General features: G+C 49.0%; 1 protein-coding gene across 2 annotated transcripts in view; it reads right to left on the reverse strand.

Moving 5' to 3' along the window:
• The window catches only part of CLIC4 (CLIC family member 4), a 31,066-nt gene extending 22,419 nt beyond the window's left edge, over positions 1-8,647 (reverse strand). The window contains exon 1 of one of the 2 annotated variants that reach the window (XM_086625989.1): positions 8,539-8,647. In XM_086625989.1, coding sequence (XP_086482115.1) covers positions 8,539-8,610 — 72 coding nt within the window. In that variant the 5' untranslated portion in view covers positions 8,611-8,647. Of the gene's footprint in view, positions 1-7,863; positions 7,941-8,538 lie in introns of those variants that run through there. The other variant, XM_086625990.1, reaches the window with a different exon arrangement.
• Between the last annotated feature and the right edge of the window lie 17,409 nt (positions 8,648-26,056).

The raw sequence follows: 26,056 nt of genomic DNA on the forward strand, positions 1-26,056 counted from the left end.
AGAAAAGAAATTATCCCATGCTCATCCTTTGGGAGAATCAGATGAAGAGTCAGAATCAAAACCTGCATTAAATACTAACCACCATTTTCTTCAGTGATTAATGCCATGAATACAAAAATGGGATTATTGTGGATAGCCACACACGACCACCTCCCAGTCTGACACAGGAAAACCGCAGTTACTCATTACTGGCAGCGGCCATCTCACCTCTTCTGTCCCTCTTACTCCAACAGCAATACCTTAAACAAAGTGATTGAGTTGTAACAAACCTCGGTAAGACAAACAGGGCCAAACCCACTAAAAATTGCTGTGTATCAGCTTGACAGATTCTTGCCACATTCTGGCACGAAGCTATAAGCAGGTAATTAACTATACAGTACTGAGGGTTTCTTTTATGGTGCTTGAAACGTGCCTTTGGGTACCTAACGTAAGAACTTGGAATAGGCACTGTATGTGACAACCCTTCTTTCCTCCCACACTCACTACATTTGTTAACACGGTACAGCGTGTGCTTTGGCTGCAGCCCAAGAGACCTATTTCCAAAACCTCCTCACCAAATAACGAAGGGTCTATAAAAATCATAGGAAAGAACTGCAAACCCGGTCACTGGGGCTCAGAAGACCAAGTAAAATTTTTATCTTTGGCATTTAAGAGTTCTTCATACAAACCTTTGAACATGCATCATTTCTGCAGGACAGAAAAACAGAAGAACCCTGTTTATGGTATTTTATTACCTAATTTACAGAGCTAAGACGAGCAATGAGTTGGACAGATTAGCAGAAGGGAACAACAAAGAGCTGCTCCAACTTCATTTCGTGCACTGCTCCTTCTCCACCACCAGCCAGGTCATTCAAGGTGCCAGGCTGACTTAGAACAAACCCTACCAGGAGCAGAAGAGACCACGTGTCAAATGTCCAAGTGAATTTCATGCCAAAATGCCAAAAGCAACCACCTGGGAGCTTCGAACTTCTGCTAAAATAAGGAATACAGCTAAAACCACAACTGCCTCCACATCAGAACACAAACAGCAACATCCACAGAAGAATGTGTCAACGAACAAAGAAATTGTTCAAATTCTTAAAACTCACTGAGAGCAAGCTGCAGTTTGAACCTGTACCCCCTGCTAACAGCACACTCACAAGGCTCCAGCAAGGAATAACACTATCCCAGACTGAAACTGGTGTTGGCTTTTTTATTTTAGATCAGCTAGAGCACAGAGGTTTCGAGGAAGGCTTTGCTCTCTGGTGCTTCCAGTTCCAAAGCAAGCCATGTGCAACTCAGTTATGAAAAGGCACCTCTGTGAATGTGTTCTGCATCCCTCGGGAGATGGTCTCCAAGCTCTTCCGCTGCAGAGAACTTCCTCCTTCGGGACATTTTGCCTTATCTCATTAAGCTCCAGTACAGCATGTCTCACCAGGGCGGCTAATACATCACTTTGAAAGACTACAGAAATGCACTTAGGCTTGCTTTGATTTTATTTTTAGACCAAGCCACGTAGAAAATTATTTCCTTTATTTAAGAAAAGCAGCTCTCCAAAGTACAGATCACCAAACTCTCATCGAAATAGTAATGCTCCAACAGAGCCAAAAAACTCTGAAGCTGATCCAGCAGCACTGACTGATCTCATTCGCTCTTCTCAGGAAAACATAACAGATATGACTTCACTCCTGGATTACACTCCTATATTTAGTTTATACCTAACATGGACATTCGGTGTACAGAACTAAGTCATTTCCTTTCCTCATGTAAAGTTCCTTGCCCTTTGTCTGGCCAACAATTCAAGGAATAAGTCTGAACTCTCAGAGAACTTGCACACAAAGACTTTCGTAATTAATAGCAGTTTAGCTTATGTTTTTCACTTCAGCATAAACAAACACAGCATTCAGGGCTTGTGTCACAAACATTTGCCCTGAATTAAAACAAAAACAACAAGAAAAAAAACCTCAAAAGACATTTAAAAAAATTAACTATTTCTTTTTTTAGGAAAAACAAATCTAAATAAAGGATTTAAAGCTCCTGAAGTCAAAGCTCTATTTAAACTCATATCAAGGCAACATAATGATTCTGTGTGCTTTAACTGCTAAAATGCTTACAAACTCTGAATATTACATATGAGCACAGAGTGAGTACCCAGTATCTGTTTTAAGAGTGAAATGATATCATTCTGAAGTGAAGTATATGCAAGGGGAAAAAAGCTTGATCAGGACAATAAGTGGTTTGTTACAGCTTATTTACAAAGAACATTGAAAATGAAAATCAAAAGAAGGATAAGTTCAGATGTAGATTATTCTTCCATGGACTGTCAACTTGCAATGAACAACCATCTTAATTAAAGTTTGTTGTCTTAGACAAACGTTAAGTGTCTACACTGGCAGACAAAACCACTTCACTTTCTCCCACGCTGTCCAGTTAAGGTTTTATAGAATTGCACTGCTGAGTTGATTATCAGTTGGCAAGGCAAAAGAGAACATCTAACAACAAAAAAAAAATTATAACAAATCCAATTACTGCCAAGTACAGTTATCCAGTCTTAAAAGTAGTTCTCGTGGATTTCTAAGTGGATTTCCAGCCCAGCCAGAATTTGGAATTGATGTAGACACCGTTATAAAAGCGTGCAGGCCTTGAGTCAGTCACATCACAATAAATGTCTCTCTTAAAAGAGACTGTGAACACGTTCACGTTGGCGAGAAAATGATGACAGCCCAGGGTTCTTTTTGTCCCTTTTAACCAACGTTCACTTTTAAAAATCAAACTTGCAACCTCAGAGTCCAAAAGTCATTTTCCAAAGCACATAGATTACTATTTAGCTAGAAGTTTAATGAATTCCCCAACTAGGCTCTTCCAAACACAATTTTTTGTAACAGACAGCACAGCCTTCAAAAAGCCCCAAGTTCAGCTACAGAACCAACCACTTCTCTGCTCACCCCACGCACCAGACAGTGACACTCTTCAAACAAAGGACTCTCCTCACTGTTTCACTCCACAAGATTAGGTCAGGATAACCAGTGGAAGAGGAGACAGTGACACTGAGTCACTCCGGGGTGAGCGTCCACGATTACCAACGTCTTCGAATGCTAATACTGTCACAGTGCTGCCCACTGAAGGATTACCAGACCCTCCCACCCATTTCCTACCAGGGAAACCGAGTTTACACAAACATTCCTCAGATCCTCCTACATGTTATTTCTCAGCAATCCATTTTCTCCGTACACAGACAAGACATCTCTTAAGAGGATTCTCTTAAAATATTTTCACAAGAACTTTGGTGTTAAGTACGCTTTTCCCTGCTTCTGTGAATTCCTTACTGCACATACCATCCCAGACTGACACACAAAAGCATCAAGGACAAGACTCAGTCTGCTCAGATCCTTGATGTGCATTTATCCCTCACTTTTCATAGGTTCCAGGCCCCAAAATTTGTCCCACAACACGTGCTCTGATACTCAGACCTCTCTTTCCCCTTCAAGCCCTCAATGTGCAGCCCGAGACATTTCCCATGTGGGAAAACTGAGGACAGATTTATCTTTTACAGCAGTATCTACGCTCAAAGACGCATCCATGGCACCCAGCGCCTGGCTCCACCATGGAGCAGATGACTCAGAAGCACCACTGCAGATGACCGTACGATCCCAGCTGGCAGACGAACAGGCTATGAAGGGCAAGGAGCTGAAACTCAGCAACTCGGCCAGTTCCCAAACCACTCTGTGGGGAAAGGAGGAAAAGTGCCCGAGCAGCAGACATCTTTCAACTGCAAAGTAAAACACAAGTTCTCTCCACCGGGCTGTCTAGATGTCAGTCATCAGAAAGGGGAGGATAGATGCCAGTGAATAAAACCATTACTATTGAAGTGCACTCAGAAGCAATTTCTGACTGAAGAAGACCTAATTCATCTGTGTAATCCCTTGAAAATGACTGCTAGGAGTTTACAATCTTACTTTCCAATGTTTTATAAAAAAAAAAAACAACATTTACACTTGAGACCATCTCTGTACTTTTAAACAATATTGTACCAAGTGCAGCAGTTTCTGTATTAGCATTCAGATTCGAACCAAAAAGACAAGAAGGTTTTTGGCTATGAGAACTTTCCCAAGCACAGTTTAAACGAATATAATTTGCTGGCCAAAGGAAAAGGCCTGACTTATAACAACTAAGCACAGGATGTACCAAGATGGTTATGCCTCAGTTTATAAGAAGATCTTTTACAGTACTCCAGTATTTGCTCACAAGAAATAGGACAGCCACGAAATTTTGCTGTCTATACCAAACACATATCAAAGGCAGACTGAGAAGGTTCTCAGGTGCTGAGGTTACTACACCAAAATCTCCAAAGGATGATCTGGTACGTAGGGAGGAGACTTATCTAATAAGATTATCAAGTGACAAGCTTGCCCCTGACAAGACTATCTCTGAGAAGCAACAATGCATGTCTCTGGTCTTGTTATTTCCTTATATTGATGTTCCTTTTAATTTTACAGCTATATTGTAGTTGGAAAAAAAAAAAAAAGAAAAAAACAATGAAGATAAACACGATCGTGGGATTGTTTGTTACGAACCAATATACAGCAGCTATACTACTCCAGAATAACACGTCAGAGCTTACGTAAGGATACGCACAGGCAACCATAAGACAAAGGCAGACCTGAATGTGTGCGATTCAGACAAATCACACTCCTCCTCTCACCCAGCCCTGAGCTAACACCGAGCCTGCTGCCAGAGATGCAGATGCACACATCCCTTTCCTGCCACGGAACTCCAACATTTAACTGAACAAAACGGATCTAGATCCTGGAAGACAAACAGTTCACCTGCCAGATTTCTGTTTAATCCAGATATACAAAAATTTAGACAAGCTCCTGTTACAATCCCTGGGAGTGTTTTAGAGCAGGGTACTTATTAAATGTGAAATCACAGTACAATTCACCGGTAAACAGACAGTAGACACTATTCTGATTTTCAAAACAGGTGCCCAATTTCACAACATCTTATTTGAAAGCTGCCAGAAATCCAAGGTCTAATTAATTTGCAAGTATACACACGTTACACAGTTGAAGAGAGCACCTTCCTTAATGGTTACCTACATCTGCTACATCTCACATCAGCAGATACAGGACTGGAAATTTCTTGTTTAGTTTGTTGTTGTTTTTTTTTTCTTTAACACCGAACTTGTTGATCATCTGTGTCTTCACCTTGCTATTAGAAGAAGAATGCAATCACCAACTGCCCTCTAGAACACCAAAGGCAGAGCTTTGGGCAGCTTCTACCCTCGTCTACTTTATACATTGTCTTAAAGAAACTGCACAAGTAGTTTTGTAAGCTCTGTCCCGTGGTTTCCACCGATGAGTGGTTCTGTTTGACCAAGGCAGTCTACCCCACTTTTTATTTACAATAAAAATCCACACAGGATCAACTAAATGGCAGCTGTTACAAGTGGCCTACACGAACTGTATTCAGATCACAACGCTTGAGTGTCTGCGTGCGTGTTCATCACAATGCAGTCTTCACTACTCCAAAATGCCACTAGGGCATATATAAATATTCCTGTTAGACAATGGAAGTGGGCCTCCCTCATTAATAAAACATGTGAACACATGAGGAAACTAAACGAAATCAGAGACATCACTAGTTTCTCCTAATCAGCTCTCAGAGGAAAGACTTGAAAAATATTTACACTTAGTTTAAAGGCGACCGCAGGCAGCCCACCAGCACTGTAATAAGGAAAAAGCTGCTGAAGCTACTCATTACACGAGACCAAGAAACAGATTATTCCCCTCCGTTTCAGCACTGTAACCCACTTTCTTACCTAAGTATCCTAATTCTGCGCATACGTTATCACCAACTACGAAAATACAAGTTACAGCAGACTGATACACTGTCTTCTTGGGTAAATCACAGCAATTTGCGGGTGACCAACAGCCCTGCAGAGTCATTCATAACTGAAAGCCAACCATGCGTGCGCTCCTCCCCACGCCGTGCCCATCCTATTTTGTCACTGATCACAGTTTAACAAGACTCAAACCCAACGTTTTGGGCAAGAAGCCAAACAGCTTCTCCTGCTTCACAGGTTTGTTTCTCAAGCTTTAATGCATACCTTTGTTTCATCTTAGTCTGGCTGCTACAATCCTTTGTACGCAGGTCACAGTTACCGCCCTTCAGCCGCAGGCACTTGGCACAGGTTTGGTTTTTTGGTCAAGAACTCTTTCCACTACCTCTATCTTAAGAGCTTCACTGACTAACAGTGCACAGGTAGAACCAAGACCCCACAGACTGTTTGGAGAGTGATTATATACATTGCGAAATCTCGTTTAACATTCACTCCCTAGCTTCAGACTTTTTCTGGATTTCACCCATAACCAGGTGAAAACTGAAAAAGACAAAAGCAGGAACTGAGCTTCGCTTTTACAGGGGAAAAAAATCTGACTAAATCAAAATCTAGTGCTCTTCTAGACAGACACTATTAGTTTTACTGAATATCCATAAATATTCTGCTTGCGTTTTATGAAGTGACCATTTTAATGAGACAAGTAGGAAACGAGACTTCTATGAGCTTTATGAAAACACTGTTCCAGTAATACTTAACAGCTTCAATAAAGCGTGGGGCAGGCAGCAACACCCAGATGAAACAACTATTTTGGTCTCTCTGCTGGGGTGGGGAAGTGTTCTTCCTCTGCAGGATTTTACAGGGAAATAACCCTTACCTGAAGATCATGAAGGCAGACAAGAATAACTTCTTTTTCAACCTGAACTCTGTCCTAAAGGCAGACAGCACACAGCTTGCAGCAGTCACTCACAGCACTGGGAAAAGGCTTCCTTGAGGGAGATACTGCTCACTGATAATCCCAAATACAGCCTTCTCAAATCCATGCCAACAAAGAAGTTTCAACTACGAGGGACAGGAAAATTCCCTGCTCTTCCTTTCGTATAGTCTCACATCTTTATTGGTCCAACGTATCTTTCTCACAATTAATTTTACAGCTTCTTCCATGTTACTCCTCACACATGAAATATCTTCTTTAAACAGACCCACAAAGCTGATTTCCCCTCCTCCCAAATCCTTCTGCCATCAATCACTGCTCTAGTTTGTTTAAAAAAAAGAAATATCGGCCAACAAACTTCAGGACAGATGAAGATAATTTGGCATGTTATATTAAAGAAGTACTGCTATAAATAATTCAAAGTAATCTGTAACTTAATTGCTGTACTAGTAAGTTCTAACCTCTACACTAAGAACCTAAATATTCTGACTAAAATCAGGTCTGGAATCCTCCACTGTAATGCTTTCCCTGAGTCCTGTTACTGCTTTTCAATGCTAGTAAAAAGTCCAAAATGTGAAAAAAATCAGTATTTTTAAAGTATCATTTAATAAATAAAATCTACATTTAATAAATTATCTGCAAAGCTCTACCTAGTCCTGCTGGAAACTGTCATGTTTGTCGTCACAGCTTTTATACTAAGCTTCCCAAGATCTCAGATGAAGGCTTTCCATTATTTCCTCACTGCAACAGAAAGAAACTTCATCTGAAAAATGAAAACGCTTGGTTTCTATAGAAGCTTTCTTCAAAGTAAGTTCGGGAAAAAAAAAGATCAGCACCTTTTACTCTCTGCACTTTTGATAGGAAGTAAAAGTAAGATGCTGCACCACTAAAGCCCCAGAGGATGCAAAATATTGCATCATACTGCAACATGTGAATGCAAAACATGCGGAGATACCGCATGGTATCTCTGCCAGATAAGGGCAGCACAACACATGCTCATTCTTCCAGGCTGGAACAAAAACTGGCGACGCATTTACATGTTTGGTTTCCGCCACAAAAGCGGACTCCTTCGGCAGGGAGCCGAGTGAAAAGTAACTCGGATTTTTACTACCTTCATGCGCGCACAGCGCAGAGAGGCGACCCGCGGGGGCGATGCCTTGCGCGGCACGCAGCGACTTTCTCCCTTCTGCTCCCGACGCCCCGCTCCTGCTGCGCACCGGCCGCTCCCGGGAAAGAATTTTCCAGCAAAAGCAGGCGGGCACACTTTTCCAAAGTGACTTCTTCGCGGTTCGCCTTATCGCTCGCTCCATCTGCACACACTGACTCAGCCCCGGCGCCCCGCACCGCCCCCCCCCCCCCACCGCCCCCCCCCACCTTTTGTGCGCGGCAACCCCGCGACGGGGCGTCGCCTGCAGCGCGGCGCGGAGCCGCCCTGAGGAGAGCCCCGCGCCCCCGGCCCCGGGGAGCCCGGGGGGTGCGGGAAGGGGCTCCCCGCGCCCAGCGCGGCGGGGGGAGCCCCGACAATAGGCTTTTTGAGGGGGGGGCCGGCGGGGGGTGCCAAAGGCGGCGCCCGACCCCCTCCCCCGCCCAGTCCGCCGGGGAGCAGCGGCCCCGCGCGAGTCGCTGAGGGAAACTCGGAGCCCCCCGGGCGGGAAAACGGCGGCTGGGGGAGGGGGCGGCCAACGGTCGGAGCGCGCGCGCGCGCCTGAGGGGAGAGGCGCGCTCGGCGCCGAGACCGGACGGGACAGAACCCCCCTCTTCCCCCTTCCCCCTTCCCCCGCCTTACCTTGACGAAGAGCTCGATGACGGGCTCCTTGTCGCCCTCCTTCAGCCCGTTCACCGGCACGGACAGCGCCATGCTTCAGCCGCCGCTCGCCTCGCCCGCCGCTGCCAGCCGGGACGGCGACGCCACCCCACTCACCTCCCCCGCACTGCGCGCGACTGCGGCCGGCCCCGCCCCAGAGGCCGAGGCAGCCGCCGGGGCCGGCGCGGGAGGCGGGGCCTGCGCTGAGGGGCGGGGCCAGCGCTGAGGGGGCGGGGCCAGCGCTGAGGGGGCGGGGCCAGCGCTGAGGGGGCGGGGCCAGCGCGGCTCAGGGGGCAACGGATTCAATGGCGGCCCCGGGGCGCGGCACCGCTCGAGGGGGGGGTCCGCAGCGGGCAGCGCCGGGCAGCGGTGCCCGATGACCTAACGTCTGGGAGCGGCCTGCCGGAGCCCGGCCCTGGCGGAAGCCGCGGCCCCGTGGGCGCTGCCAGCCCCGGGGATGGGGGTCGTGTGTGTGTCGTCCTCCCCCGCCACCGCCTCACCCCGGGGCTGCAGCCCGCTTCGGGGAAAAGCTTCAAAATTAGGAACTTTCCCCTCACGGCCCCCCGCCGCGCCACGGGTGTCCGTGCCAGAGCTGCAGAAACAGCTGCTTTCCTGGCTGGGGGAAAAGCTGTTTCGAGGCGGGGAGGGAGGAGTGCTTCCAGCCCCCTTTCTCCCTCGGGAGGAGTGCTTCCAGCCTCCTTTCTCCCTCGCTATAAGGTCAGGGAGCAAGGAGCTGGACGGAAAAATGCGCAGGAGAATTGGGCGAAACATCGGGATGGAATTAAACTGTTTGCCCTTTCCGGTCCTTTCCCCAAAATAGCAGCCCGCGATCACATTTTCCCCATGCGACTCCGCGAACAGAGCGGCTTTTATGGCTCGGCAGCACCCGCCCTGGCTCCCAGTCTTTCCCTTTTTCAGGAGCTCAGACTCCTATTTTTAATAGTCTGAGTTCAGCTGCACCTCAACGTCTCGGCAGAGCCGTTCCCAGGGCCGGATGCTCTGGGGCTGTGGGATACCCCGAGGTGGCATTGGATGACTTGGAGACGCAGCTTTCTGTTTAATGCCGTCTGTGACCCGGCGCTGGGACGAGCCTCCCTCTAATTTGTACCCAAATGCATCCATGTAGCCAGCGATGGCTCCGGATTAAATGGGTACCAACGGAGTATTCACTGCTAATAACAAAACCTCCTATCTCTCCAGGCGTTTTATTACCCTCAGCTCTGCATAACCGGATGTCTTTAAGCAAATTTCATCTTTGAATGCCCTTGAATCGTCGGTCTAGAGCAGGAAAAACTGCTGTCAGCCCCTCTCCCGGTGCTGGCAGGGCTGGGCAACCGATGTGACAAAGTCCTTTTCATTCCCATTCCTAAGCTTCTGTACAGCTCTCCTTGGCTCAACGGACTCTCTGGGAGTTGGTGGAAGATTCGTTTCTGTTTATTCTACAGCGAGTCCAAGGAATCTGGCTGATTCATGGGGTGGGACAGTCTAAATTGGAGCTCGGTGTGTCACTGTAACCAAAGCATCTGGGAGCAAGGCAGGACTGTGTGCTCCAGCCCTCTCCAGGAACCTCCCTGAATATCGCCCTTAAATTAATTGCAGCCTGTTCCACAAAGGACACCGTCGTTAGAACGTGGGTGGGACAGATGGGAAAGAAAACCATTTCCCTTAAATGGGATTGTCACAGGGACCTTCCACGAGCACCAGTTTTGGAGCTTTACATTCACTTTTTCCAAATGGCAGAGTAAGAAATTTACACCAGCTGGGCGGACTACCCCCAGTAAATTCAAGAACTGGTAACAAGGGGCTTTTATTGCGAGGCCATGGCAGGGGGGGTGTTACCCTCTGCTGCCAGTTCGGCATCTGCTGGGACAGAAAAGAGCTGAGTCCTCTGAACCAGCGCTGAGCAGGGCCGGGTTAAGGAACACTGAACCAGGTAACTCCCCTCTCAGCCGAAGCCCAAGCCTTCCTCTCTGTGCTTCACCATCCTCCTCTGCCAAAAGCTTCAAAATCACAATGTTTTGTAAAGCTCGAAATACTTTATCATCCTCCCCAAAGCAAAGACCCACCTACTTTTGGAAAGGCGGTGGTTTTAGTGGAAAGAAATAGCTCTCCCACGGCGCCGCTGAAGGTAGGGGTAGTGCCACAAACTTGAGGTCTGCGAGGCACTCTGTGCTTTTTTGTGTTTTTACCAGCCGTAAAAAGGAGCTGCCAGGGCTGTTTTTCCCTCGCTACCACTGCATTTCTTCCCCAACAAAAGAGTTCACATGCTGTTATCTTGCAGAGCAGCTAATAGCTGGCTTGTTTCATTTCTATCCAGCTGCACCAGCCTTGTGTGTTGCTGAATATCTTTTCAGTTATTTCACTTTTAGATGACATTTTCCTGGTTTCCAGCTGGCACCTACCAAACCCCTCATCCTCCCCATTCAAATGAAACCTCTTTCTCTGATGACATTCAGAAGGGTTTTGAACATCGAGAGCTCTTGGTTCTTTCTTAGTTCTGTAATTGCTGCTTGTGTTATTCAGGAAGATTTTTTTGCGATACTACTTAGAATCAATTTGCCTGAGCTTTACAAAATAAATAACCAGTCCTCCTAACGATCCATAGGGAAGCGAGTGTTACCCACCTTTTACAGCTGTCAGGAATGAGTCAGAAAAGTTAAGTGACTTATTCAAAGCTAAATTTGCACCCACCGAGTCAGGGTGTCAGAACAAAGCCATCCTGGCCCCCCACCTATGCTTAGATCAGGAGGTCGCTCCCTCTATATTATTTTATGCTGTATTTCCATTTGGCAGAGCAGCAAACCAGCATATTATTGTTTCACTTCTCTAGCACTTTTGGCCTTTCTGCAGCAATTTTCCATCTCAGACTTTCCGAGTGCTTTTGAAACTGGAGGCATCAGATGTTAAAGATATCAAAGCAAGCGCTCTCCTGCCCCGGCCCTCGCTGTGCACGTTCAGCCGGAGGAATTCGCTGCCATATTGACCTCGGGGTTCAAAAATGACTCTTTATTTCTAAGGGGAGTTTTTTTCCAGACGCTGGAGGAGCTCAGCACGCAGGTCGTGCTGCAGCTCAGCGGGACCACGTGCCGTATGAACATCCCGGCTTTTAAGCACCGTTGAACTCTTCGAGAAGAAAAGGTGCGGAGGAAGGTTCGGAAGGCAGAACGTGGCACGGCAGCTCATGGGACCATCCAGTGCCGGCTGCGGCTGGAAGCAGAGCCTGGCCTGACGGTCGGGTTCATCACGGCTCGTTAAAGCAATGGTGGATGAAGCCAGGAGAAGAACCTGCCCACGGACACCTATTAAAAGAAAGGCAGAAACGACACGCCCTGGTTTAAAAATACCAGTGTTCTCATTCCAATGCTAATTTGGGTTCCTGGGCTTGTCTGCAGGCTGGGATGCTGCAAAGTCCTTCCCTGGGGAAGTGAAGAGGAAGAGCAGTGACCTTCATCCCAGACGCTCTGCTGTGGCCTTACCCCTTCAGCAGAGTAACCCCCTAAGCTCCAATTTCCTTAAGCCTCCCATCCAGACACCAAGACACGAGATTTTGGGCTCCATCCATCACCTGCCACCTCGGATGGACTATTTTGTTATGCTGATATCGCTCGTTCATATTTTATTACCCCTGTGCTGAGCAGCGTTTGTTTTTGAAGCCGATGGGAGAGTGTTAGCCCGCCAGATTTACAAGGAGTGCGGGGGAAATCCGACTTCTGCTTGTGTCAGACTGTTTGCAGTTTGCTGTAACTCCCAACCAGCTGTCCCTAGATAGCTCATTTTCATCCGGGGCGGATGCCAAATTTTAGCATTAACTGCAGGCTCATGGAGCTGGTCCCACAAAACGCCAAAGTGAGCAGCTGAGGACATGCAGCTCCGCGTGGAACCGGACCTGGAGTTAACATCTGACACTGGTGAAAAACACAGTGGAAAACAGCTCTCTGCCGTGGGTTGAGGCAGAATTACAGGAGCGGAGGACACATCCCGTATCATTATGTGGGAAGGTGACTTCATCCCACAATTTCTGGGTCGCTCCTCTTTCGCACTGTCCAAGTTAACACTGCTCCAAGCACGGAGGTTGCAGGACCAAATGTTTCTAGGAAACGTTAATCAAGAACTTTTAGCGGCAGTAATTGCAGCTTGGAGTCATTTAACAATCAATGTACTTTCCATGCAATAGCGGGATTTTTTTTTCTGGTTACTGGCATATGGTCCTTACCCCAGGGAGCTGGACGGTAATTAATGCATTTTGTGGTTAAATGTTTGGACTCAGCATCTCACGGCGCCCGAGGAGCAGGGAGGTAGACAAAGCAGGCTTTGTCTGCAGGTTTCCCTGGGCTCCCTTAGGTCCCCTCCACTGAAGCACAGTGGGGGCAGGTTTTTGGGAACGCTGACACAGGCAGAGTTTTCACTTCCCGTCCTTTCGTGTCGCTGAAACACTGGGAAAGTTAAACTGCTTGGCATCTCCCCGCCTTTGGAGGTGATACCCAAGGAGGTGAAAAGGGAAGCTGGCTCTCAGGATTGCACATACAACACGAGTAATTGAATGCCGAGCTCTCCTCTTTCAGCAGGAGGCTGTTGCCATGCCTCTGGTCGCCTCTCCGGGTATTTCTCGCTGCCCTACTTTTTAAATTCGGATATCGGCCTTGTCTCTACCACGAGCATCAGGAAACACAGCTTGGAGCTTCCCCCTTCTGTAGAAACGGATCTGGATAGGACAGAGAGGCAGAGTTTGAGCTTCAGCTAAGTGTGAAAGGAGCTGGAGCCTAGTCTGGGTGTCAGGAAACCTCCTGGGACACATCCCTACCGCAGCACTGCACGGACACACACGCACCAGGGCACCCGAAGTTCCTTCAAGCAAAAACCCAAATCTATCACAGTTCTGGTTTCAAAAGTCATTTGGAAAAAAAAAAAAAAAAAAAAAAGACGACACTGTTCCCTGTGCTTGCTTAAATAAAATCTGTATTTCCCCACCCTTATGTATAGAAGTCGGCTGAAAGTAAATAAATTAAGGTCGTTGGCTGTTTTCTTTCAAGGCTAGTCTCCGGGTGATTAAAAGAGCTGGAATGATAACGTGATTCGGTTAAAGAAAAAACCACTGTGCAACCTGCTTCTCTCAAAATAAAAACACCAAGTTTTCTTGGCTTTGGTTGAGTAAGTGGTTAAATCAGCCCCAGACCCTGAAGCACAGCAATCAACCGCCACCACCAAGGCTTCCTCCTGCGTTTCTATCATCCGAAAAGCCTGGAAGTTGCTGGTAGCTGGGGACTTCCCTAATGAACTCTTTCCATTCTCTCCCAGCAGCTCCCAGCTGGGTTTCAACACCGTGGACTGGCTTCTGTCATGAAGCTTAACTGGAAGAAACGCCGTTTGATGTGGCTTTTTAATGGTCTGCAAGTTCTGTACAAGACCCCGGGGGAGGACGTGGTGTCGAAAGCCAACGCGCGGCACCGGCAGCCTCTCGTGTCCCGCGTGCTCTGTTGTGTGCCAGGAGAGGGTGGAAGCACCAGCTCCTTCCCCATCTTTCATCAGCCCACGAACAGCATCTGCCGAGGATCGCTCCAATTAAAGTAATGACACCGAGCCAGCGTTACTTTCTCTCTGGGGTGCAGGCTAACATCAGAGAGAAAAAAAACCACAAACCCATATCTAACCCCAAAACCTCTTTATCCCCAGGCTTGCTTGATCCATACCGTGCAATCAGCGTAGGCACCTGATAATCCATCCCAATTATGGATGGATTATCCATCCATAGCCATCCATATCCATCCATCTAGCCAAAAAAGGCTAGACTGACACCTTTAAAAATACAAACTACTCTGCGTTTTCTTCTTGGTGAAGATACTGCTGATGTTCTTTGCTCCACAGCAAGCTTCAGGCATGGGAGAAATCCTCGAAGGAGAGATGGGGCTTCTTTCTGCTCACGAGCAGCTGCCAAACGTGCGTGGTGCTACCCCACACCGGGGCTTGGAGCCAGCAAGGGGAGGGGGAGGACAAAGCAAACAGCTCATTCGAGGCCCCAGCGAGGACCCCAGCTCGTTTTACTGGGATATATGCTAAGACTCAACTCGCATCCAGGGTCTGAAATGTCTTTATTCCCATATTTGCACACTTGGAATGAAATGGGCCCTGACCTGGCAGAGTCTTCTACTGACCTGGCGGCTGCTGACGTGTCAGCAGTGATCACAGTCAGTTTGCTTCAGCGGGGCCATCGAAACAAAATAATTCAATTAATTCCTTCTCCTAGGGAAATGGCTGGATGAGGTTAAGTGATTTACCCCAGGATTGCCTGCAGAGCAGCAGAACGTTCAGCAGTGCAGGTGGAAACGGGACACCAGCTGAAGTTTTACATCTCTCCAGCTCCCAGGGCCGTTTCCACTTCTAACCATAACGATGAGCATCGTCCCTCCAGGCTCAGTCTCTCTCTCCTTCCCGGGTGCCACTGTCCAGCCCTGTTTTGCTCCCCTGAACACCAACCCAAGTCCCTTCTCAGCACAACCCCACCGACCTCAACAGTGCGTTTGCTCATCCGGAATTCAAGATGGTCCAAATGGAGCTGCACCAAGGAGCTGGTGCTGGGCTTGACATAGCCCTGGGGTGGGTGGCCAGGTCAGGGTGTGGAAAATATAGTCAGCGCCAGACCCTCATGCCAGAGGAAGGATTTTCCACCTCCCCCTTGCTGCCCTGAGCACTTACCTGTTCCCAGCGCCACAATGTGCAAGAGGAAGTCAGGTCCCTGCTTCAGCCCAGGCAGAGATCATAGAACAGTTTGGGTTGGAAGGGACCTTCAACACCATCTAGTTCCAACTCCCCTGCCATGGGCAGGGACACCCTCCACTACACCAGGTTGCCCAAAGCCTCATCCAACCTGGCCTTGAACACTACCAGGGATGGGGCAACCACAGCTTCTCTGGGCAACCTGCTTCAGTTCCAGATGTGTCCCCATCACTCGTGTCCTGCCTCAGGTGAGGAAAACACCAGTGCCCTCCTCTTCCCCCTGCTACAAGCCTCAAAACTGAATGTGGTGCTGGGATAAGCCACATTCACCCTCATGCCGTCGGCACAGAAGCCGTTTGTGGTTCACTGCCGGTTCAGCAGCCGCCTCTCCTGGTCTTCTGCCCAGGCAGCGATCGCTGGCTCTTCCCGCAGCCTGGAACACCGGACAAGCGCCGTCTAAATCAGTGCAGGTAGCAGCAGCAGTGAGGAACCCAAATTGTCTCCCTGGGTGCATTTGCCCCTCAAGGCCTGGCAGGGAGCAAGATGCTGATGTGACTAATTGTCTTTTTATCAGGTAAGGACGGGGGATTACTGGAGCCCAGTGAGGCTTCGGGGCTATAACTCACAGCCAAAGCTGGGAGTAGCAGCGGCAGCGCTGAGCATGGGCTGAGGGCTCGCGGGGAGAACCAGACTCGGTCGCTCCTGCAGAAACACGAGTCCTGGAAGGGTTGCTTCAGGACCCTGCACGAGTCCCAGCTCGGCCCCGCGCCTCCGCAGAGGGACCTGCACCACGATGGAGGCATCCGAATTCCTCTGAGCTTTCCAGGCGGTTCTTTGGGCAAAGTCCACATCCAAGATTAATTACGTTCATCACAAGGAACAAAGCCAACACCTATCACGGAGCCAACCTGCTCCAGACTAATGGCGTAAACGCCGATCTGACTCAAGCGGTGCCACGACGAATGTGGATTTTATTTCCTCCTATCTGAGTCACGGTGGAAGGAGCCAGATTTTTTTTTTTTTTTTTTTCAAAGGACTCGAGAAAGAAAAAGAAACGTGGTTGGGACGAGAAGCCAAGATCTCACAGTTCTACCAGGTCTTGGAAATAATCTTTTTGATCAAATTCTTTGTATTGCAGCAGCACGTATAGTGCTGGCAGCTCTCTAAACACAGCGAGAGAAACTCCTCCGCCTTCTTCAAACCTCACAGCCTGGGGCAGCCCAGCGGTGCCAAGGGAATGACACCCCGATATGCCCACAGCAGGACAGAGACCTGAACTTAAACCTCCCGAGGCACGGCTTAAAAACCAGCACAAGCAGCTGCGGTAACACGTCAAAACCGCTTTTGCCCCACAGATGGGGAGAACAACAATCCTGCGGGGCAGAACCAGAGTGAAGATTTCCCAAATCTTCCCAGTACAGGAGCTGGTGATCCGCAGCGCACGCCCTACCGGCTCAGGCTGAAATTCTGGTATTTCGGAACACAGGGTATCGGATTTTGCAATTTTAATAATCCCATCTTTAGCCCAGTGGTTTTTCTGGATGACAACCTCTGCAGGACACTCTTCAGGCTCCTCCTTTGTTAGGATAAGAGCCATTTCAAGCCCAAAGTTTGGGCACAAAACCAGGGCAGGCATTTGGGGGCTGGAGCCATCCCTCTGCCCCGCAGCCCAGCCCAGCCGCTGCCCGAGCCCACCCAGGCCCCGCACGGCCCCTCTCCGAGCACCAACACTGCCGAGATTTTCCCCTTTTAAATCCTCTGCATGTCCCGGCCGTGAACCGCGGTGTTTCTGAGCGATCTGCGTCGCTGCCCCGGCTGCTCACGGCAGCGAGGTGAGAAATGGGATTTAAAGGGAGCCGCACATGGCACAGCTGGCAAACGCTGCCACCGCGGTGGTGACAACACGGGCTGCTCGTCTGCAGCCGTCCTAACAAGATGCACAAGAGGTTTCTATGATTGAGGTTTCTTTTACTGATTTAACCCTTCCTCTGGGGTGAGGAGGTGAGCAATTAGCAGGGCTGCGTCTAGGATGTCATTTAAATTCCAGTGACACCCTGGCTGCTCAGTCACAGCGGGGATGTGCAGTTCGAGACAATAAACCCAAGTCCTCTTGGCAGCAGGTAGAAATCCCCCTCTCCGCTCACCTCTTCTCCCAGGAGGATGGGACTGTGCGTCCAGCCGCCTTGGGCTGGATTCAGGGGCCTCACCCTGGGGGCAGACAGATTTAGAGCTCCCCAAACATCTCAGCAAACCCCCCTGCTTTGCATGGGAAGGTGCCCGCTGCATCCGCCCCATGTTACACCATCTGCTGTGGCACCATGCTGCCAATCCACTCGTCCCATTGGAAGTTGCTTCGCATTGATGGGCACAATCTGGGGGAAAATTGGACACAGGCAGCTGCTCAGGCTTCAGCCCAGCAGGACAAGTCCCTGCTTGCAGCTGCTCAGGCTTCAGCCCAGCAGGACAAGTCCCTGCTTCCAGCACAGCAAACCTACACACGGTGTAACACATCCACGGCAAAGCAGAGCCACGGCCACCGCAGGGGGCGCGGGAAGGAGCAGGGGGGACCTGGACCTTTTCTTCATGTCTGGCAATCCAAAACCTGGAGAGCAGACGTTCAGCATCATTGGCTCATCCTGGAATTTTCGACTCTCAGCACAGTTACAGCCTACCCAAAGAGCTGGGGCCCCTTCCCCGGAGAGCCGGGTGGCCGCGGGGCTCACAATAGCGGCATTCAGAGCCGTGGTCCTGCCCCAGCGGCACGGGGAAGGTCCCAGCAGAGCCGGCACAGCACCAGTGCCAAAGCAAGGCCAAGCTGGGCACAGAGAGCTGCAAAGGGCCACGGCAATGGCTGGCAGCCACGGCCACTCCGAGCCTGTCCACATGCTTTTTGGGGGGGCGAATGGCACAGCCAGGAAGGTATTTCTGTTGCTGCTGGCTCTCACCCCTACAACTGTAAATCTTCGTTCCTCTCCTCTGTTTCCCCTCCCAGCCTGAACTTTATCCAGGTTTGGGATCTGGCCATGGGGGATCCCAGCCCCAGGTGCCTCAGGGAGGCTTTAGGAAAAGCATTACACGAGTAAATGCACCCCAGAGCCCTGCCACGGTGCTGCTCCTCAGCCTCGCCGCAGCAAAGTCACCTCCTTTGCTGCCAAAAGAGTCTCAAGTCATCAGAAAATGATGTTAATTGCCGAGGATTTTATCAATGTGAATCTTCATTACGCCACCGAGGAATGCTAAACCTACTGTACTGATGGGGAAACTGAGGCAGGAGTGGTCTCACAAGTTGCCAGGCTTTACACAGTGAGTCAGCATCCCCAGCTCAGCACCAACCTCATTTCTCTCCTCCCCCAGCAAAAAACACCCAGAAAAGGACACCGACCAGTAAATTAGATTAACGTTTGCTGCAGTTTCTCCACGCTGCCGCACAGGCAGTGGAAGGTACCGAACACTGCACGGAGGGCAGGGAGGAAGGAAGTGGCAGCTGGAGAAGGGCCAAGTCCCCGCTGGCAGCACGGCCGACCTGGAGCCGGGCTGCTCCGCGCACGCAGCGCGATTCGGGCGAGTGACGGAGCGAAGCCCCGCAGCCGGAGAGCAGCGCCTCCAGCTCGGGCCGGCGGCTGGAGCGACCCGGTCAGCCGATCCAGAGCCGTAAGGAGACGCTGGGGTGACTTCGCTGATAGGATGCTCCGGCTGAAACAGTCCCATCGCCCTCGGGAGGGTGAAAAGCTTTTTATCAACAGTGATATTTACCTTGCAGCGGGCTGGGGAACCCACAGACCACCAACGCCAGCCCTGCGCCCGTGGAGATGGGTCTCCTCCTGGGTAATGCCCTACTCTCCCACAAAAACATGCGAATTAGTCCCTTTTCACACAACTGCCTTCAGTGATCTCTGTCCTGGGTAACAGCAACGTGTCCACTTTCCTCATCCGGAAAGAAGAGTTGAAGCTGAAAGCGGAGTCGGTCTCCTCCTGACGCCGGGAGAGCAGCTCCCTGTAACCTCCCGCATAAATAATAAAAGGATTTGTGCACATCCTGGCAGTAGATTAAAAATAAATACATAAGAGCGAGCTCGATTTTGTTTTGCCAATCGTGCACCTAATGCAATTTTCCCCTCTTGTCCCCTTGTGCCGGCGCATGTGGACTCGCAGAGATTTTAATAAGCTGGAAAGGTGCCAAACCATTTCCGTCTCATTAAAAAAATATCGTCGCGGTGACAAAGGTATTTTTTTTTTTATTTTACATTGGTAGTCAAATCCACTGGCTGAATTAAAATCCAGCTAACAGAGACACTATCAATTTTTAATGGGAGCTTCCCCGCTCCAGGAGAAGGGAAGCACGCGAAGGTTATTCACAAAAAGGGATTGAAATTTTTCGCAAATGCTCCGCCGGCTTCAGCTTCATTTGACGCACGTAACCAATTGTTTTTAAAACCTGAAGGAAGAATTGCAAAAAAGCCACTGCCCCTCCCCAGGCAAACACCATTCCGTGAGCTTTCCAAGTGGAGCTGGGAGCTCAGGCACGAGCCATCCCACCAAAGACATTCCCTTCTTCCACTGCACGTGGTGGGTCAGGGCACGGGTGCCACGAGGGCAGCCAAGGTTGGTGCTGGAGCAGGACATGGCATCGGCACAGGTCAAGGGTGGGGAGAAAACCGAGAGGAAGATCTGGCCGAGCAGATAAGTGGTACACGGGCTTTTGTGAGCCCGGTCGCACGAGCTGACACCCGTCTCCAGGGACCATCCCTGAGCTGATGTCGGCCGCCAAAACTCCCTTTATTTCAGCGTAGCCACAACAATTTACACAAGCTGCAGCTCTGGCCCTGGATTTAACACAAAGCTTTCAGAGGAATTGAACAATTCTTTCCTCCCCAGAGTCGTTTTCCCAAGATAGCTGTTTTCCGTGTTTTCTTTGGAGTAAAACAGAAGGATTCAGAGCTTCCCGGGCTGGGGGTCCGGAGCATCGCCCACCCCTGCCCAGGATTAGCAGTCATGGCTCACACTGGAACTCATCTCCCGCAGCTGGAAAGAGCAACCTGAGCGCTCAAGTATCAACATCCTCCTCCGTGAGCACCTCCTACACCCCGGATTTACCTTAACGCAACACCAAGACCTGCCTCCCAACGGGCTGCGTCACGCGCCCGTATCGCTGCCGGGTGCCGGTGCCCTCCCAGTCACACTGCCAGCTCCTGCCCACTCCCGTCCCCTCTCCCTTCTCCCACGTGCCGAGCGTTCTCACACGACGACGCTGCGCTCGGCAGCGTTCGTTCCAGCGCTCTGCCCCAGGGGCAGCTCCATCCTGCCTTTGTGTCGGAGGAAGGACGCAGCTGGACCCCACATCCCTTCTGCCGTTTAATTCGGGCATAACAGCGTGCCCCAGCTGGGGAAACAGATGTGGGAGTTAGAAATTATTCCTGTCCCCCCCCCTTCCCAGGCTGTGCAGCCTCCCCAGGTCCCTGCTCACAGCCCAGAGGTCAAGTCCCGCACCACTGGCTGCGGCCGGTGGTCACTGTGCGACCCCCAAGGGATTGATCCCAGATGAGAAAACACCACTCTTGAGTAATCTGCCACAACACAAACTCCACAGATAATTATTTTGTGATTAAAAGGCTCAGAGTCATCCTCCTCCCCACAGCAAATCCTCTCCCCGAGGCGCTGGGGAGCTGTGCTCCCAGCACTGACACCTGTCCCAGTTTGGGAGCCGGTGTGTTCTTTCCTGCAGCGCTGATTTTTGGGGTTGTCCAGAGCAACCTCAGCAGAAAACAAAAGCAAAACATCACTGAAGGAACAGGCACGTATGGCACAGGGCGGCTGCTGTCACCATGAGTCACTGTGCCCTCTGATCCCAGTTTCACCCAGTCAGATTAGGGCATCAAACACTGACTCACCTGCCTCAGAGTCGGCCACATCCCATTATAAAATCTGACACTCCCAGCTAAGGAAGCATTTTCACAGCATTTTTCCTCATTGGGACACCAGGGCCGGGTCCCCACAACACCCGTTTGCTGCTCGGGCACAGCCCCTCTCAGCACACAAGACACCAGCAAACCTCATGGGAAGCAAACTGCAGCTCATCTTCTGAAATGCAATGCTGGGGAAAAAAAAAAATAGAGAAAAAAACGCAGAAAACCTTCCCAGTACTTTTAGCTCCATGACAGACTGTGATCCTTTTTTATGGAACAGCTTTTGGTCCATCCCAATTGGTGACACAGGGGCAGATCCTGACGGCAGATGAGAAGTGATGATATAAAATTTAATTAAGTGGCGGCGCCGTACGCCGGGCCAGGGCTGGCTTTGCTGGTCCAGACTTAGGAACGACCCCGCTGGACTGGGCTGTCTCCATCTCATCTCCGGCAGCCCCCAGCACCAAAGTTCCCAAAGCTTCAGCCGTGAAGACGCGGGGCTCTGTCCAGGGCGCCGAGAGCTCCCGGCTTTATCCTGCTCCAGCAGGGAGGGGTGGAACCAGTGCTCCTTATTAACCTGCCTGAATTAATGGAAATCACTAATTTCAATCCTGGTTTAAATTAGCAGAGAAGCAGCATCTTTCCAACAAATGGGTTTTATCCTGGTCTGCGCTGGTGGCTTCATTTTGGTGAAGGAAGGTGATGGGTGTAACCGTGTCTGATTTACGCTTCTGGAGTCTCGACTCTAAATTTGAGGCTATTTTTTGTAAGCTTCATACCCCAACCCTGCACCCTTCTGAAGCTGTTACCACACATGGTTAACACATATGAGCTCAGATTTTGTTAATTACATCTTTTTGGTTTGTTTTTTTTTTACTACGATTTTTACTCATTATTTTCCCAAACAGCCTTTAGGTGAAAGTTAATTAAAACAAAAGAAACACGAGAACCTTTTTTTCCAGTTGTTTGGCAATGACTGATGATTTCAACAGCTGTTTGCCTCTTCGGAAGCGGAACAATCAGACAATTCCCATGCTGCCTTCCGTAGGCTGGTGCACAGGCTCAGTCCAGCAGCTTCTACGCTGCCTGAAATTGAATCTATTTGAGAAATTTTATCAAATCTATTTGAGGAATTTTGCTTTTTTGTACTTTCTTGCTGTTCTTTCCAAGTTCAAGGTAGCACAAAGCACGCCTCTTCCTGCAACACATGCAGAGCTTAAAGCAGTTTGGGTAAGGTTTGGTATATTTTCTCTATTTTTCTTTGAAAAAAACCAAAGTTTGCTGCTTCGCCACACTATGCAGCTGCTCCTTGTTAATGGTCATCAACAACCAACACTTTAGTGAACAGGACGAGGTGTCTGGCACTATTTCCTTTCACATCATGAAGAAATTAAACTTTCTCCTCAGGTGAAGAAGAACTCCTACTTAAGGACTATTTTACAATGTTAATAACACTTTTCTCCAACCAAAACACCCAAATCTTTGGTGCAGAACTCGACTCCGTGACCCAAACACCCAAGAATTTGGGTTCTACAAAAAAGTTCTAGTTCTGCAACAAAGTTCTTTAAAATGAAGCTTTTTGCCCATATTCTAGGGTCTTTTTCTGATTTTCTACACCGAATAAACTTTTCAATAGGTAACTATAAGTTAGACTTCAACGGATACAATTTTAAATAGTAATTCTTCTCTTCTCATAGAATCACAGACTAGTTTGGGTTGGAAGGGACCTTCAAGACCATCCAGTTCCAACCCCCCTGCCATGGGCAGGGACACCCTCCACTACACCAGGTTGCTCAAAGCCTCATCCAACCTGGCCTTGAACACTTCCAGGGATGGGGCAGCCACAACTTTCTTCTTGAAACATGTTTAAATCTAATTTTGATTTAAACAGCAGAAACTGTCTTCTCCCTGCCCTCCTGCTCCCAGCCCCACCTGGTGAAAGGCACCTGCAAGAGCATCCTGCCCTGGCAAAGAGCACGGCCAGAGGGAAGCAGCTCCCGTGCTTCTTCAAGGCTACCCCAGAAGGCACAGCCCTGCCATAACCACAGCTCACATTTAAGGCAAAAAACCAAAATACATTCCTTAAAAGGTAAACACACCCAGATCCCCTAAGCTGGATCCCTCATCTCATGACCATCTTCAGCTGCTGAATCTATACGGCACACACAGCATCCCAGTTCACTCCCTTCACCCAACCCTGCAAAACAGCCAAAAGTGTTATAATAAACCCACGGTGAATAACTGAGGAACACCCCTCCGAACAAGGTCAGATCACCTCCAGCTGTGTATTGGTTGGTCAATCCCTCTAAACTCCACTCCTCCACACGCACAATCCACACACAGAATTGGGCACACAAAGGACTTGCCCACGTATTTGCATGCTGATTGCCTCCAGGCAACCAAGGAAGCAAACACTCATCATCACAAGTGAACCATAAGACTTTGAAGCATGCTGGATGTCAGCTAAGCTTGACTCCTACCAGGAGGAAACACTACTGAGTCAAGTCAGAACCAAACCTGAACAAGAGAAAACACAAGTCAAACTGCTCCGTTCAACCAGAACCTAGCGTGAAACAAAGACAGAGTTACAAAATAAACAGTTTATGTATGTTATGCATTCAACACAGCAGGAAAGAGGCAGTGTTCTTGCTGTACTTTGAGCAACTATCTGATTTCTGAGACAGAAAGAGCTCAGGCCTGTCACTGTCACAGGACATCATCTACCACCAGCCACAGGGTGGGGAATGGTCTCCACCTTCCTGCTTCATGCTGTAGCTGAATGGACCCGAGCAGCTGTGGCCTCTTTGCACTCATGCTAGGAGAGCTGAAAAAGTTCAAAAGTCAAACTGGTGATTAAAGTCTGGAAACGCTCAACTGCCTATGCCATTGTTCTCAGATTTAATAATCTTTTTATTATCCTTAAGGAGATACACTACTACCACAGTAATTTATTATGATGACTGAGACGTGATCAAGAGAAACAAACAATTCCACTGGAAAGTTCTGAGAATATGACAGGGGAGAAGAAAACAAAACTTTGTACAAGGGGAAACCAAGTCGTTATTCAGCAAAGTCAAGGAAGGTGGGAAGCCTCGTGGGAAGATAACATTCCATGGAGCCAAAGTCTCTGCTGCTGTGCTGGACTCAGGCTGCGAAGCGAATCGAGCGCTGTCAGCACTGCGACTGCCCAGCCGGGCACTTACGTGGCACGTAACGACGGGCTTTAAGCAGATGGTTCAAGGTTTATGAGCAGATGATCCTGTACTAAAACATAAGTTACCACAAGGACAGCCGAAACGAAACTCAATCAAAAAAACACAGTTTGATGCCCAGCCAAAAGCCACTCTCCCAACAGCGCTGCTTTTTGCACGGAAACTCACGTATTCGTAGGTCTGATGTTGGAGGAAGGGAATCAGCGGAGAGCAAAAAGGCACGTGACGTTCAGTAACTCCTCCGAGTTACTCACCTCCCACCACCGCCACCGGCACCAGCCAGTCCTCCAGGTCTGGGCCTCTGCTTGGCTCAGCTGGTGCCCGACAAGGCGGAGCGCAGCGAGGGCGAGCTTCCACGTGCCACGTTCAGTTACAGCTCTGAGCGCAGAACGTGGCCTTAGTGCTGTCATTTCTCATCCCCACTACACCAGCTTTCAGGGAGCGAGCAACACTTTCCAGATCGGCACTAGAAGAGTCTTTGTCCTGAACATCAGGGCAATTCATAAATTAGTTTCAGAGTGTAAAAACTGCAGCAGCGAAGCTCAAGAAGCTGGTCCGCGCAGAGCTCCCCAGGCAAACTTCCAAAGTCACACAAGTGGAAAGATTTAATAATCCAACACCAAGTCTCCATAAACTTGGAACCACAGCACACACACACCTGCCATTGTCCCATCTGTTGGCACAACAAATACATCTCTCTTCTTTCTGAACTACAGACATTGACCTGCCAGTGACTCACTTCACCCTTAGCTCACTCCTGTGAGCTCATTTTCAGCGAAATTATACAGCCTAATTAAACTTGAATCTATTTTTTATGTGCGTAGTGATACAGTTATTCCAGCAAGTCACTCACCCAAACCACGTACCTGTCACTTCAGGAAGGGAGCCTTGGCTGAAAGCAAACACGGAGCGTTAGCAGGTTCGGAATAAAGAGCGAGATTCACTCACCAGAGGTTCTGCCACGTCGCACGAGGCGTCCTACACCGTGACCTTCTGCACTAGAGCAGCACAACTACGAATTAAAAGGCTGAGAAGCAGAGAAGAGGTTAACCAAGATGATCAAGCAGTGAACAGATCAGACAAGTTTGGATGACAGGATCCCACTTACAGAGGCTCAGGAGGGGAGTTCAGTGATGTAAGTCAACAGTTCACCAGGACAAAGTTCCACAGTACAAACAAATGCCAGAGACCATCCCAGTGCAGTGATTTTGTACTAAAAAGTATCTACCCATCAGCACTTAGAGCAGCAGTAACAGTGTGGCAGCTCAAAAAGACAAGCGAAGGCTTGCTATTATTCAACTGGTATTTAAACACAAAGTTAGTATTCGAATCAATAAGTAGGAAGGAATTAAAATATTAAACTAAGCACAATTTAGAAGTTCTATTTTTCTTAAAAGCATGTTTAATTGCTCTTTTTAAACCTAAACTGTTATTTATGGATTAAAAAAAGACAATGATTGGTACAAGGGAAGAGAACTGAATATATTTAAAGAGCTTCTACTAGTGCTAAAAATAAAAGGCACACCGAGGTCACAAAACCCAGGTGAGATTCAGATTATGAAGAACGAGGCATTAACTCCTTGTGGAGGCTGCACACGGATGGTCTTTTAAGACTGAGCTTCAGAATCATTTGTGCTGCCAAAGAACATTCATGGGGGGGAAAAAATGAATGTG

Source organism: Tauraco erythrolophus, chromosome 24 (assembly GCF_009769465.1).
Source record: "Tauraco erythrolophus isolate bTauEry1 chromosome 24, bTauEry1.pri, whole genome shotgun sequence".
In the NCBI taxonomy this organism is placed as follows: domain Eukaryota; kingdom Metazoa; phylum Chordata; class Aves; order Musophagiformes; family Musophagidae; genus Tauraco; species Tauraco erythrolophus.